Source organism: Fundulus heteroclitus, chromosome 3 (genome assembly GCF_011125445.2).
Source record: "Fundulus heteroclitus isolate FHET01 chromosome 3, MU-UCD_Fhet_4.1, whole genome shotgun sequence".
Taxonomy (NCBI): Eukaryota; Metazoa; Chordata; class Actinopteri; order Cyprinodontiformes; family Fundulidae; genus Fundulus; species Fundulus heteroclitus.
This window is the reverse complement of record NC_046363.1, coordinates 18,265,774-18,280,586: the sequence shown is the minus strand read 5'-3', so window position 1 is coordinate 18,280,586 and position 14,813 is coordinate 18,265,774. Positions and strand designations below refer to the sequence as shown.

The window sequence follows — 14,813 nt, the reverse complement described above, 5'->3', positions numbered from 1 at the left end:
CCTTATATAGGAAATTTTTGACCAATCTGTATAATCTGACCCAATCTGTATAATCTGGTTGAATTTGACTTCAGATGACATGTTTCATGAATTGGCGCTATATAAATAAAATTTAATTGAATTGAAAAAATTAATATTTGTTTTATAAATGACTGAATTGATAAAAAACAAATTGCTTGGTTGTCAAACCAGATATGAACCAATGGGTTGGCAGTATTCACATCCTGCAGTAGATGGTGCCATTTTATGAGAAAGAGTACAAAACCAAACATATGAAATGATCGGCGCTTGTCCTGTAGTTCTGGTTGCATCGAAATCTCAGGTCAGCATTGCAAATGAAAGAAATCCTCCTGCATAACTGACTTTATTACATTTTAGGTGTGTACCTTGTTGTTCAGGTAGAAACTTTGGGCCACAACAGTCAGAAATGCTGAGATGAAAAAGGAAGTGGTGAGGGGGGGAAATAATGACAGAACAATGCCAAAAAGATACGATTTGATGGATTAACTGTCTGCAGCACTCACAGCCATGAAAGTAGCAAATGGAAATGAAACGTTCACAGCTGCAGATGTGAGTTTACTGGTTCAATAAGTGTAAAAGCAGAGCAGAAGCGAGTACAGAGAGATCAGAAGGCAGAGCAACATATGGAGAGTCTCACGACTGGTAGCTTGGGAGAAGAACACTCAGGAAGTGGGGGGGGGGGGTTCTAACTCAAGAGGCGAGTTGTCCATCTGTCTACGCATCCTCCATCCCTTAATGGTGCAATAGGGAAAATGAGAAATAAGAGATCAAATTGACATTAGTAGAAAAGCAGAATGGGTTGATGGGTTTCTCTGTTGTAATATGAAAAGGGCCAGTACCAGCAGGAATCTGACTCATATCACTTTGGACTTTTTTTGTTTAATGTTTTTTTTTACCGTGAATAATCCCTGAGATGAATGGAGCTGCGTCTAACGTGTCGCATTAAAAGGTAATGGGGAAATAAGATGATTGAGTGAGATAAGGAGTGGTAGGGACAGTGAGTGGGGAGGAGAGAAGCAGGGATATAATAGTTATGACAAAAAGGGTTGTGAATGGATGAGTTAGTTAAAAAAAAGGTTTTCCAGGACTTTAGATTTTGCTTTGCGCTCAAAAGGCAAAATTAAGAGAAAGTATCGACCTGGGGAGGGATCTAAGAACATTTCTAGAGTTTCTGTCCAAACCGAGCTGATTTAAAAGATGAAGAGCCTTGTTCCTGTGGGCCAATGGCGCTGAGAGCAGGATCCATGGGTTCAGAAGAACCACAGCAAGAAAAATGCTGGCTTGGCATCCGTTTAGCAGTCAGCTGTTTATGTTACTGCTGGAAATCATTGCTGGTTTAAAGTTAAGAGACCAGATTCTCGGATGAAAACTGGGAACATCTCCTGTTTGTCTTTTCGTCGGCGGGCGAAAACATAGAGAGCATTTCTGGAGAACCATGGAGTGTTACTTGACAGTGTGAGTCGCTGTCAAGTTTGCTTTAAGGGTATAAAAAAATAGTGTGAAAGCAATGTTCAGCTTACTTGTTTTTTGTTGTCTTGCCAACATTTTTTTTTTTTTACTTTCCACTTTAAGTGGTCTTTCCGCTTTTCGTTCGAATAATGCCTTCACCGCGTCGTTCTGAGGCCATTACTGTCAGCTAGACACCATCCTGTTGAGCCTTTGAAAAGAAATATGTAAATCATGCCCCCTGAATGCTCAGGTATTTGCTTCTGAGTCACTTCATGTCAATTACAAATGGAAACGATGCATTCCAGACAAATGCTGTCATGAATTTAAATCAACAGAAAAGGGCTTAAAGAATGCAAATTATTCCAAAAAGCACATGCAGCACAGCCACAGTCTCTTTTGTGAAGGCGAAATGCATGCATAGATAGGTGTCTCATCTGACCAAATGGACTGTGGACGCGCTGTTGGACCCCCGAGTCCTCGCGGCAAAAGGCTGATCAGAAAGCTTTGACACAGTAATGCGGCTCTCATGAGCACTTTACTGTCCTGAGTGCAGCCATTGTTGCGTTGCATGCCTCTGTTCTCTGATGGGGGGAGAAATGCCAGAAAGGCATTCGGGGTCAGGCTGCAACGAAAGACTGATGTTTACACAGTTGGAGTTTTAAAAAGATTTGTATTGATTTCTGGTGCTTTGTATGTGAAACGCCTTCTGTTTTCCTTTTTTATGTGGATTGTTACCTTGACCACATCCCTCTCTGAGAACTAAGTGTTCTCTAAACATTTTGTTTTCCTCCTGGAGTACCATGTTAGCTAAGTAACTTTCTGTTTGAACAGCAGAACATTTTAGTTTTGTTTCCTTCCCCTGAGATAAACTTTTCAACTCGCGTAAATGTTCAGTAGCTGCAACTTTATGGCCTTCATAGAAGAAAAGCTGAAAGGAGCTGCTTTTTAATACATTGTTTTGACTTTTCAGATAAAAAAAATAAGCGAGAGATTTAAGCTCTAAAAGTTAACAGGTGTCAAGGATGGATGCTTTAAAAAAACAGCGGAAGCCTTCAGTGACTGATAATTGTTAAAAACCGCCTGAAACATCCCCAGCACAAAGGCAGACATCAGCACTGAATGGCAGGAAAGGAATCCTGTGATTAACTCCTTTCATTCACGCAAACTGGAATTGGATTTGTCATGACGAGTGTGGGCTCTAATCTCCTCCTTGTTAAAGTAATCACAGGGGAGAGCGAGAAGTCTCCGGCACCTGCACTGCTGCTCATTCACTCCTAATAACAGGCAAAGTCACATTAATCACAGCAGCGAGCTGATCGGCTACTGGGTGCATGCGTACGGCTGCGGGCTGCGTGTGTGTGGAGCCGCCTCTCCACAAACTGCAGGATGCACTCATGATGGATGCGCTAAAAACGCGCAACATTGCAGTCTTTGCATCATGTAGCTGTTCTTTGTGTGCAACTTGGCAGCTCTTGAATCGCACGGCTGGTTTCTCAACAATCGTGCACTTTCTAATTTGATTGAATCCAGTTCCTCAAGTTGGTTTTAATTAAAAAACTCTGTGTTATTTAATGGAGTGAATGCTTTTGGCTCTTTTGTGTTAAGAGTCCTGGAGACAGTGTTTACCAAAAGCATTCATTCCCCTTGGAAATTAGTTTTTTTCCTCCTATTTTTTCACATCATGACCACAGACTTCAAGGTATTTTATTGGATTGTATGTGTTTGACACATAAATGCAAAGTGCTACATGATTGTAAGGTGGAAGGAAAAGGGTGTTTTTCACTGTTTTCACAAATGAAAGTGTAAAATATGCTGCATGCATTCGTAATTTGCCCTATAGCCTTAAATAAAATCCAGTATAAGAGATTGCCTTCAGAAGTCACATATTTGGTAACAAAAAGTCTAAAATGTGCTGCATTCATTTGTAATTTGTCCTATTTTCTCTGCTATAGCCTTAAATAAAATCCAGTGTAACAGGTTGCCTTCAGAAGTCACATATTTAGTAACAATTAGTAATAGAGTCACCGATGAAAATGACTGCATTCTCCTTTGCAAATGAGCTAAGATTTGTTCAGATTGGATGGAGAGCATTTCTGAACACTAAGTCACAAATTCTAATTTGGATTTAGGTCTGGACCTTGACTGGACCATTTTAGGACACGGACATGCTTTACTAGAAACCATTATAACGTATTGCTGGCTGTTTGTTTAACACAAGGTTGAAAATTCCACTTCATTGGATAAACAGAGAGATTGAGGGTTTCATTTTTGTGTTTTTATATTGTTTGAAATTATAGGTTCCTTTCATGTAAAGTGATTTCTGCCTATGGCTTACAGTCGTTGTGCTGTTGGAAGATGAGCCTCGGCTCCAGTCTCGTCCCTTTTAGCCACGTACAGTTTTTCCCCCAGTATTGCTCTGTATTTAGCTCCATCCATCTTCTAACCAGCTTCTGCTTCTGTGCTGAAGAAAAGTATTCCCATAAATGATGGTTACGCTAGAAAATATGTAGGCGAGTTAAGTACAACTGCATGCAGGGATTTTCAGGTTTTTACCTGTAAACAGTTTTGATGGTCATGTATCATTTTGGTTTACTTTACTATTTTTGCTCTACATTTTGTTGGTCCATCTATCACATCAAATATTTATAAAATACATGGAAGTTCGTGGTTGCAAGGCGACAAAATGGGGGTAAAGAAAACCTCATTAGTAGGATTGATTTATTATATAAGCCATACAAAAAAAAAAAAAAAAAAATACAGGCTGGTAGAAACCAACAGTCTCACATGAACTCAGCTACCCCGAATCCACTTCTTGGGCACTTGTGTTTTTTTTTATCAGTGCTGTGATGAAATGACCGATAGTGCACATGAGAGCGAGCGTGTTTGTGATTGTACGGGAAAACATTTAACCCACGCATCGTTTTCATCAAACACGTAGGCTGGATTACTCTTGAGGGCGCATTGTTTTGCGGCTTTCGCTTTGCAGGTGGGAATAAAACACGCGGTCCGCGGGCTCGCCTGTCATCCAGGGGGGCGCATTACAGAGTTTAAACTGTTAATAGAGTCCCGCTTCCTGTCTGATGTTCAAATAGCTGCGTGTCAGTACACTGAAGCAACAAATGCCACTGCTTTTACTCATTCATTAGTCAATATCTAATGTACTAAACATTAGCAATACTCCAGTGTTGTCATTTTGTTGCGGAAATGGTCTTTTCTGAGATAAAAAAAAACAACGAAAAACATGCTTTTCTATGAGCAAGTGTGCCGGAAAATAACTAGGGTTCATTTGCAAATAAATATCTCTTTTGCTGTTAAACTGCAGGTCCTCCATCGCCCGCGGACTGCACCAGTAATTATCTGTGATTTGCTTGATAGATTGGACCGTTCATCCCGTGGGCTGAAGGCTTCTCTGGAGGCCACAGTAGTGCAGCGGCAGCCGTGAGGGAAGGACGCGCTGATGTGTGACTCATCCCTCTGATGGACCTTTGTGTCTCTCTCACATTGATTGTGTGGTAATTAGTTACTGAGGTCTGCTGGACAGGTTGGAATGAAGTCCTTTCCCCAGGCAGCGACTAAGCAGCAATCTGAGTTATGATACATGATGTGGTGAAAGGATTTGCCTGGGGAGACTCTGTCTGGGAGAAAAATGGAAACTACAAACAGCAGGGGTGGTGGGTGGACATGAAAAGGAGAGACGCTATTTATTTTTTTCATAAACATGTTACTCAGAATGATCCTTTTAACCACATTTTGATTCAATGACTTAAAAAAAAGCACTCAGATTAAGAATGAGAGATTCTGCTTTTTGTGGAATGTGCATATGCATCTTAATAAATCAGAAAATCATCCGAAAGTTCATGTTATTCGCTGATTCAATTCAAAAGGGAAGCTCGTGCATTAGTGATACCATTCGGGTATTTATCGCTGTTAAATTGAATGTGCATGCCTTAGAGGGAATAATATTAAAATTCAGTTTCGTTGAAAAGGCTTTTAATGAATAAGTGTTGTGTTAAGGCTGGCACAGTCATGCAGTCAGCAGGCCATCAGAGAGCCAATGATGCCCTTCGTTTAGAGGGTATGCCATAAAAGGTTATTGCGGAAGAAGCTGACTGATGACCTGTTGCTGTATTCAAGCATATTTATGGGAAGTTGAGTGGAAGGAAAAGTGTTGTAGAAAAAGCTGCAGAAGACACAGGGATAACCACAGCCTTGAGAAAACCCTCATAAAGAGTTTAAGGAAGATTCACCTGACCACGCAGATGAGCTGAAGGTTGCTGTTAAAGCAACCTGGGCTTAGGTTATCGTTATTGTGAACCTTTATCATCAAAATGACAGACATGTACCACCTTATCTCTGTTTCTGTTTGAATTACTAAAATAAAATGTAGGTTTTCAGTCTTCTCCAATGCAACCGTAATTGTCACATGATTCATGTGAGTAACTGATGTAATCAGAGATCATGGGGCTACAATCCAAGACACAGACTAAACAGCCTGTCACCTTTTCCAACAATTTAAAATTTTTTTCTCAGGCTAGCCATGTTGTTCACAAACCAAACATTTTAATTTTGAGATTCTGATTTCTCCACTTTGTCATTTACGCAGCGGCCTCCAGATGCTAACGGAGTTGTCAGCTGGGAGGGTCAGTAAAATACATTCTGTAGGTGGAAACTGTTAATGGTTGAGATGCAGTTTGTGTTTTCTTGGCAAAATAAAATATGTGGGTCAGGCTTCGCTCTCTACGAATCTCTAATTTCCATGCCGTCTGTTACGACTGCTAGCAGATGGCAGGCATATTCCATATTCAATATCCAGTCGAAGCTCTTCTGCAACGAAAAATGATGCTTCACAGCTTTATTGTTATTCAGCCTTTTAGTTACCATTTCGAGCACGACTCGATAATCGGACCCTTTTTTGCAAGCATCTGCTGCAGAAAGCATCAAGCCCACGTCGCAGCGTCTAAAAAAAATCAGAACGTCTCTTCTGGCGCATTTTAAGCTCTGGGTTATATAGCACTTAGTCAGCACTTCTCATCAGTGTTACACAAAAAAGCTTCGATTCCAATATGCCACTTTGTCCACTGTGGGCAGTAACCCCACATCTGTGACATCTTGGAGATTACATGCTGACAGTAATGAATGCTTCCATAAAAATCCATCTGTTGTCATTTTGTTATCTTCACACAAAGAAATAGTGATGTTGTTTTGTTTTGTTTTTTGTTTTTTTTCTGTGTCAACTTGCAGTTGGTCTGTAATCATCACATTCAAGCTGGGAATCAAACAGAAAGAAAATATATAAATGAAAATGAAAAAAAAATCAGTTTAAAGCTTCAAATTAAAGCTCTTTTTAGACCTCCTGTCTAAGTTACAGTTGAGTCAGAAACAGTCATAATGTCATATCTGATTACTCTCTTAAATACAGCAAGTCATTTTCCTGTAAACTCCTATGTTGTGCTTCAGAAACAACTTTGTTGAATACTTGTTGGAGACACATGCAGCAAGCACTGCAACTTATTTTGTTCATTCCAAGACAAAAAAAACAGCAACCTCAGCTTTAGATGTATAGGATAATATATATTTTTTTCATTTCAAGTGTTCAACTTAACACTGTCTTATATTAAATCAAAAAATCTTGTCAAGTGAAATCATCTTGCTGCATGGACAGATAATTTCACTTGTTTTGAGAACCTTTTCCATCAGATTTACCATTTTTATCTTGATTTCAGACCCCCCTATTTTTGCAGTGAATGTGTACAGGGATGCTCTGTCCAGAGAAGACCAAAATGTAACCTACGGGCGACGTGTAAAACGCAAATTCATGCGGAAAACTAAAAGTGCATGGCGCTCTGAAGACATCTGCCAGATGAGCAGAGCATTCATGCCATCTATCAGTTATTTATTCATCTGAACTTATTTTGCAAACAAGAATAGATGTACATTTCAGTGTCGCTCTATATATACAAAACTGGTAGAGGGGATGACTTACAGCTGTAGTTGCTGGTATTTATTCTACCATATATCAAGTCAAGGGAGGGTGAATAGAAATGTACGTTGTACATTTAGCATTTCTATTTGTAAAATCTTTGAACACCCATGCATGCTTTTTCTTCTGCTGTTGTGGACTACTTCATCATTGGAATATAAAGCAAAAAAGGTTTTTCATGATTCACGCAGCTGAGTGCATCTAGCTGCTGATCAATACTAATCCACTGCACATAGTAGGCTACAGAGGCGTTTGGTTTAATATTCAAAGTTAATTTGCAACAAACCCTTACACGACTGATCCAAATATTCCACAAGCATCACTGTCTTATTTGATCTTTTTTTTTATTTATTGACTTACATTTGCACAAACCTCGTAACTGTGGCCCTCCGGCCAGCAGGTGTCAGTCAGAGCTATGCTGACTCAAAGAATGATCAACAACAAAGCTTACCATTAACACAAGGAACTCCCACAAAGCTTGTTACTGTTAACAGCATAAGCTAGAAATAGCACACAGAAGGAAACACAGTCAATCCAAATTTCAAAGTAAAAGCACCAGAAAGAAGCTATACCAGTTTTCTTAGCAGACTTAAAGGTCCAAAGACAAAAGCGGTATATATATTATTTGTGTAACATAACAATATATCTGTAAACATATGCAGACTTGTTAAGGATCAAACATAGTTTTTCTCTTTAAATGAATTTGCTGTTTTACAGTCAAAACTAAAGAGATAATTGAATAACATCATCACAGTTCCTTCCGCTGAAGATCCATTCAATGAGTTGTGCTTTTTTAAACTAAGCATATATTTTCTATTTTGCTGTTTGTTTGTTAAAACGATGCCCAATGGCAAGAAATGTTATACTGTTAAAAAGCCTTTTGTTTGTTTTTTTTCACCCTAAAGGTTGCCACGTCCCCCAGGAAATCGAACCCAGCTCCTGCAGGAAGTGTTGTTCAGATACAGCCTCCAGAAATTGGGACTAGAGAGGAGGTTGCCTCCACACCAGACCTCAACCCCACTGAACTTGTGGGGGCAACATGAGTTTGCCGTGCCTCCCAAAGTGACCAACTGAACCACATTGGTTGACTTATGAATTTATGACAAAATACTGGCGAAAGAATGGGATGCCATCCCGCATTAGTGTGTAACCAAGCATGAGGTGGAGGTTCCTGGCTTTTGTGGCACTGTGGGATTCGTCACAGACTACCGAGGCCCCTGTTTAGTAAATGAATAAGTTTTTGAAATTGCCAATATTTCCTATTTCTTCAAACTTCAATCTTCAATCATCCAATCCCACGAACCACAAAACAGCCAATGGCAGAGTGAGCTGTAAAGAGGATTTGGCAGTTTTTCATGGGTTTAGCTCCGCTGCTTAACCCACAAATGTGTTTTCCTACAAAACGCGGCAACATTTAAGAGGAAGTAAAAAGACTTTACAACAGTGTGAGATTTATTTACAGTTAGTGTTGTTAAAACACAGAAATAATCAACCAACCACAGATTAATTACTTTTGCTGCTAAGTTTAAATGCTCCTATATAAATTATGGACAGAAAAATAGGAAAAACCCATTAATGTGACAGAATAAATTTTTTTAAATTAGAGAATCAATATTTACAGCATTAATAATTACACAGTTGTTTACCCAACTGCAGCTTATTTGTTCATAAACATAATCAAATAAAAGCTCTAAAACCACACTAGTATTATTATTGGCCCTTAGAGAGCCCCATATTTACATTTCATTCAGCATACGATGTAAAATACGATGTAAGCTGATTGCTACTCATTCATGAAGGCGGCGCTTCTGTGTAGTAAGAGCTGAATACATCCAGTAAATCCAGATAAAGTGCATAAAATATCTCACATGAACATTCACAGGTAGAATCTCATTAAATCAAAGAGGTGGTATGACAATACTGTCTAGGGGATCCCCAGGAAAGCTTCAGCAAATCTTTTAAATGTTTGCAGTGTGACAATTTAGTAATCAACTCAATTGGAGCTAAGGTTTGTAGAATGACAGTTTTGGGAGCTACTATCCAATCGAAATAAAGAGACAGAACATAGTACAGAAGCTAACGTACTAAAATTATACTTCAGAAAATTACTGCTTTTTTTAATTTTCATTTTTTTATTTATTGATAAAAAAATTAGGCTTGCTGTTGTTGTATCACTGCTTTCTAAATGGAGAAGCGAATAAACATAAATGGCATTTATAGTTCTTTTCACTCTTTGATGAAGTTGTTTGAAACTACTGCCTGGTTTAAAGCTTTTGGCAAAAAGAAAATCTTCACCATCTACTAAAAATCTGATAAGGATTCAGATTATTAAAAACAAAGTGATCTTAACCGTAATGTTGTTAAATTGACAGCTTTGTAGTCCTTTGTCCTTTACCAGTTCCTACAATATTTTGGATTAGAAAGTCATTTTTGGACATCTTAAATTGGATCAGATATGACATTTAAATTCAAAACTGTGCATTACTTTGAGCCATCGCTGGGATCTTAAGTTAAATCCTCTCTGCTGTTCTTACAGGAAGAAATTATCTATCAGGCCAGATTGTTATCTAAGACATGCGATTATCATCAAATACAACATGTAATTTGGGGGTGAGTGTTGATTACACTGATTTGTCCAATCATACACAATCACAGGTCCCCAAACTGGCCATAAAATACTCCTTAAAGCCATTCAGATCTCAATTTTGCCTTTTAATGTAGTCAACACGTGACTGATAACACTCTGAATGAGTGCTGCTCACCTATATTGGATTTGTGAAGCTCCCACATATCAAATTAGAAAAAAATATTCTTGATGCACGGAGATAAAGTGCTGAATTACTTGTTTTTTAATGATTTTTTTTGTGATTTATATGTTTTTTTTATAGTTAGCCCACACAAAATGTTGGTTTATCTGGGTTTCTTATCAGCAGGCATTCACATGTTTCAAAGACAATTCCCAAATAACGTTTCAGTCAAAGATTCACGACATGAACCCCATCCACGGTTCATTTGAAGGTCACAGTCTCAGACTCCTGTGGTGGAGAACTGTGTGTCATCAGTCTGCGGTCCATCCTGACCCTCTTCCTCCTCTGACTGATCCGCGCTTAGTCAGCCAGGCGCCCTCTGCGCCCCTGCAGGCGCGCAAACAGACACGGGCTCCCTCGCGCTGTTCCGCGCTCTGGAGAAGCTGCTCTGCTCCGAGCGGGAGCGGTACGGCAGACAGAAGTCTCTGAAGCACCTCTTGAAGTTTTCGTCCAGGAAGGCGTACAGCATGGGGTTCAGGCTGCTGTTGGTGTAGCCCAGGGCGATGCACAGGTGCCAACTGGCCATCACCAGAAGGTTCCTGTGGTCGATCTCCACGATGGTCTTGACGATGATGAAGAGGTGGATGGGGGTCCAGCAGACAATGAAAGCCGCCACGACCACCAGGACCATGCGTGTGATGCGCCGCAAGTTCCTGTCCTTCTCCTTGGAGCCGGACAGGAGCCGGACGCTCTTCAGCCGCAGGATCATGAGGCCGTAGCAAATGGTGATGACGAGGACTGGCACCACGAAGGCGAAGATGAACACGCAGATTTTCATCAGCGTGTCCCAGTACCATTCCGGCTTAGGAAATCGGAGCATGCAGGCGGTGTTTCCTGAGGGGTAAAACCCATAAGAGCTTTAATAGGAAGCCATATGAGGAACCTAATTTTGAGTTAATAGCCAAGCTCAAATCACCCTTCCTGGTGTGACAACTGTCTAAGATCAACACTTACAACTCTAGCGGCAAAGACATTTTCCAATAAAGTAGCGTTTCTAAACAACGTCGTTGATTTCCTCTTAAATTAACCCACCTTTGTCTGTCACCTTGGTGGCCGCCATGATAATCACCGGCACTCCGACGACGGAGGAGAGGATCCAGATGCACACGTTGATGAGCTTGGCCTTGGCAGGCGTCCGGAAGTCCAGGGCTTTGACGGGATGGCACACAGCGATGTAGCGGTCCACGCTCATCATGGTGAGGGTGAAGATGCTGGTGAACATGTTGTAGTAGTCGATGGCGATGACCGCTTTGCACAAGAGCTCGCCGAAGGGCCACGTGCTCATCAGGTACTTGGCACTCTGGAAGGGGAGGGTGCTGGTGGCCAGAGCGTCGGCCAGAGCCAGGTTGAAGATGTAAATGTTGGTGGCAGTCTTCATCTTTGTGTACCTGGTTAGGTTTGGAAGAGAAGAGGAGATTTTTATTCGGCCCTTACTCAAAGTAGCAGTCAGGAAAAAGGGCATTATCTGAAAAACACAGACGTTCCATTGGTGGCATCAGTTCAAGCAGTATGTTCAAGTCTGGAGAACAGTTCATGCTTTGATTCGTTTCGCTGGCAACCCAATCACCAAGCAAAGTCAAACATAATCTAATAAAGCACGATTTTTTTTCAGCCACAAAAGTACACTAAATGCCCAGAAGCCTTTGTACACAGAAGAAATGAGCCGGTAAGCCGGATTTAAACTGTGTTTGAAATGAGTGGATTAAAACTGGAAAATCAAACCAAAGGCGGTCTTAGTTTCAGATTCCTTTTCTTAAACCTGTGTGTTTTGCCCCTTCTGGCAGATGAATAGTTGTTTAAATATTTATTTTGGCAAAACCTGGCAGTAGTTGCTAACTCATTAGATTATGTGCCTGTATGTTTTTTGTTTTTCTTTGACCAGACAGTAGAGGACACACCCTCAGAAGACGAGGGAGGATGACTCCATGCTATGGTTTGACAGAAACTGCATGTTTGTGTGTCTCCATAAATCAGAAGGTGACTGAAAAGTAGTTTATGTCAGTAATTTTATTCAAAAATAGAAAGGCATGTGTCATAAAGCATTGCCACACACAGAAAGTCATCATCCATCCATCTTCTAACACGTCTATCCCTGCTGGGGTCACGAGGGGTGCTGGTGTCTATCCCCAGCTATCAATGGACGAGAGGCGGGGTACACCCTGGACAGGTCGCCAGTCTATCACAGAAAGTTTTCTTTTTCTTTCTGTAATATATGGTGATTGTGGTTTACATCTGCTAAAAATACAAAACTCAACTTCTCCTCATATTAATGGAAAATTAGGTGGAAGGACAAAGTGTGCCAGAAAGAAGGGCAATACTGATATCAAGTACCGCAGTTGAACCCCAAATTATTCCCACTCCTGGTCTTGGCTTTAAAGGAATCTTTAAATTTTATTAACGTGTTTTTCCGACTGAAAGAGATGTTAGTGTTTTAGAGAGGCCCTGCCAGAGTCCCGACTAGATACAAACACTGAATGTGTGGGGGGAGCTAAAGATTGGGGGCTTCTAACCTCAAAGACATGAAGCTCACTGCATAAAATGAATAATCCAAAATACCCAAAACAGGCTTAAAGCAATTGTAATACGTTTGTGATTGCTGTAACGCCAATATAGGCTTTTCCAGCGATTATTGAGAAGGCTCTCAATTATTTTTGACCAAAGATTTTCTGGTAAAAGGTAAATATAAACAGAGAACACAACAATAAGCCTGTTGCCATCTCCAAACAGAAGCAAAATGTCATTAAATAATAAATCTAACTCTGCCAGGTGTAGGGGTATTTATCTGTGCTAAGAATACGAATTTCTTGCTCTCTGACTAGAGAACGAGAGACCAAACCTTAACCTCACATTTTATTCATTTATATATAAGCAGCATTACTTCACAGCCAAAACCTTCAGTTCAGGATTGCATGAAACAAAAGCCATGTAATTGGATCTGGTGTTTAACTACGTCTGTTCCATCATGTCTTCACCACTGTTCCTAACAGGACTAATTGGCACAGTGGAGTGATTTGAACAAGAAGCTGCAGATCACAAGGTCCTCCCTCTCTTTTCCCTCTCTGCTATGTGTAGGAGGTGGGTTTTTGTGTGTAAAGCGCAGGGCTGTTATGGCACGTTGTTCTGTTAATATTCCATAGTTGTGCTGATATAAGGTTGTTTTTTCCCCCCATATCAGTAGAGCAACAAAAAATGTCAGCTTATCATGTGCCAAAAATCCGCAGTTGAAAATGAGTGCAGCAAAATATTAGACGACAGTTACATTTTATTAGTGGAGGGTTTTATGCAGTATTTGCAAGCAATATTTGCATAAATTGCTTGCCATAGGCTCGCAAACGGATGACAGAGGAAACCCAAATCGCACAGAATGAAAATTAATTTTCATCCGGAAACTTGATCAAATTCCCCAAAGTTGGTAAAAACAGCGATAGTTACTTTAATCAGGTATTTATACCCTTTGTAATCAACCCCAATGTTTTTTTGCCTATATATCAGTGTGTGGACTATGATGATTTACATCAACCAGACAAACAGTTGAATAATCTTTTACTTTTTTTAATCTAAGTGTGACACATGCACCTTACCGGATCACTCCGTACATAACGAGCACGTTTCCCAGCAGTCCCACCACACAGATGAGAGAGTAGAGAGCCGTGATGCAGACTGCGATGATGAGACTTGTGGTGTTTCTGGCGGCGATCCCGCTGGTTTGGTTGCTTTTAGAGGGCTCAGTCAGCAGATCCTCCAGGAATGTGACATTTAAATAAGGAGTTGTGGACAAAGAGTAGACCTCCTGAAAGTCCTCCGAAGGAACTGTTGGGAACTCCATCGCAACAATTTGGGCGAGAATTTAAATGCGTAAAGAAGTCGGACTTTTTGTTTTTTTTCCCTCCCACGGCAGGTGTTCGGAAGCGCACCAGAAAACTGTCCGTCAGGTCTGAGATATGGCGCTCAGAGGATGTCTCTCCTGGCCGCTCGCTCCGTGCGTCTGTGCGCGCTCCCATCGGCAGAGCGCGCAAAATGAGGAGAGAACGCTTTCTCACCGGCTTCCTGCCGAGATCAGATGAGAAGATCGTTTTTACAACGTTGAATGAGCGATTCGGGGCTTCTTATGTTGAATCAGGGCTCTTGGTTTAATTTTTCAATGTGATTCAGTAATGTTCATTTATACGGTACCAGTTCACAGCAGATGTCGTCTCATTGCACCTTGCAAGAAAAACGGATTCCAATTTATGTCAGAAAATGTGTAATCCGGTGAATTTGGTCAGATTTAGATTCAGTGACACATATTCCCATTTAATCAGGGCAATCACAATTCTATTTATGATCTCAAATGGTAAAAAGGTATTTATTTGACGAAGCTCAGCCCATTGCATCAGGTTATCCTCACTAGGGGCAAGCATGGTGCGACAGTGGAAAGAAACAAGTCGCTTTTGTCAAAAGGATTCCTGCAGCAGAACAAAGCTCAGGTTGTGCTGGAACTGACTGGACATTGAAAGAGCAGGAAAAAAAGACACTGAAGTACTAATCCATTTCCCCACTACAACTACTCATCCAGG

At 40.6% G+C, this 14,813-nt stretch overlaps 1 protein-coding gene across 1 annotated transcript; it reads right to left on the bottom strand.

Annotated features, from left to right (window-relative positions):
• Positions 1–7,625: 7,625 nt before the first annotated feature.
• On the bottom strand, positions 7,626–14,424 carry oprd1b (opioid receptor, delta 1b). The gene is made up of 3 exons (XM_012852331.3): positions 13,839–14,424; positions 11,290–11,645; positions 7,626–11,091 (listed from the first exon to the last, which is right to left on the bottom strand). Exons 1-3 carry the CDS (start codon positions 14,081–14,083, stop codon positions 10,562–10,564), a joined length of 1,131 nt encoding a protein of 376 aa, XP_012707785.2. The 5' UTR covers positions 14,084–14,424; the 3' UTR covers positions 7,626–10,561.
• Between the last annotated feature and the right edge of the window lie 389 nt (positions 14,425–14,813).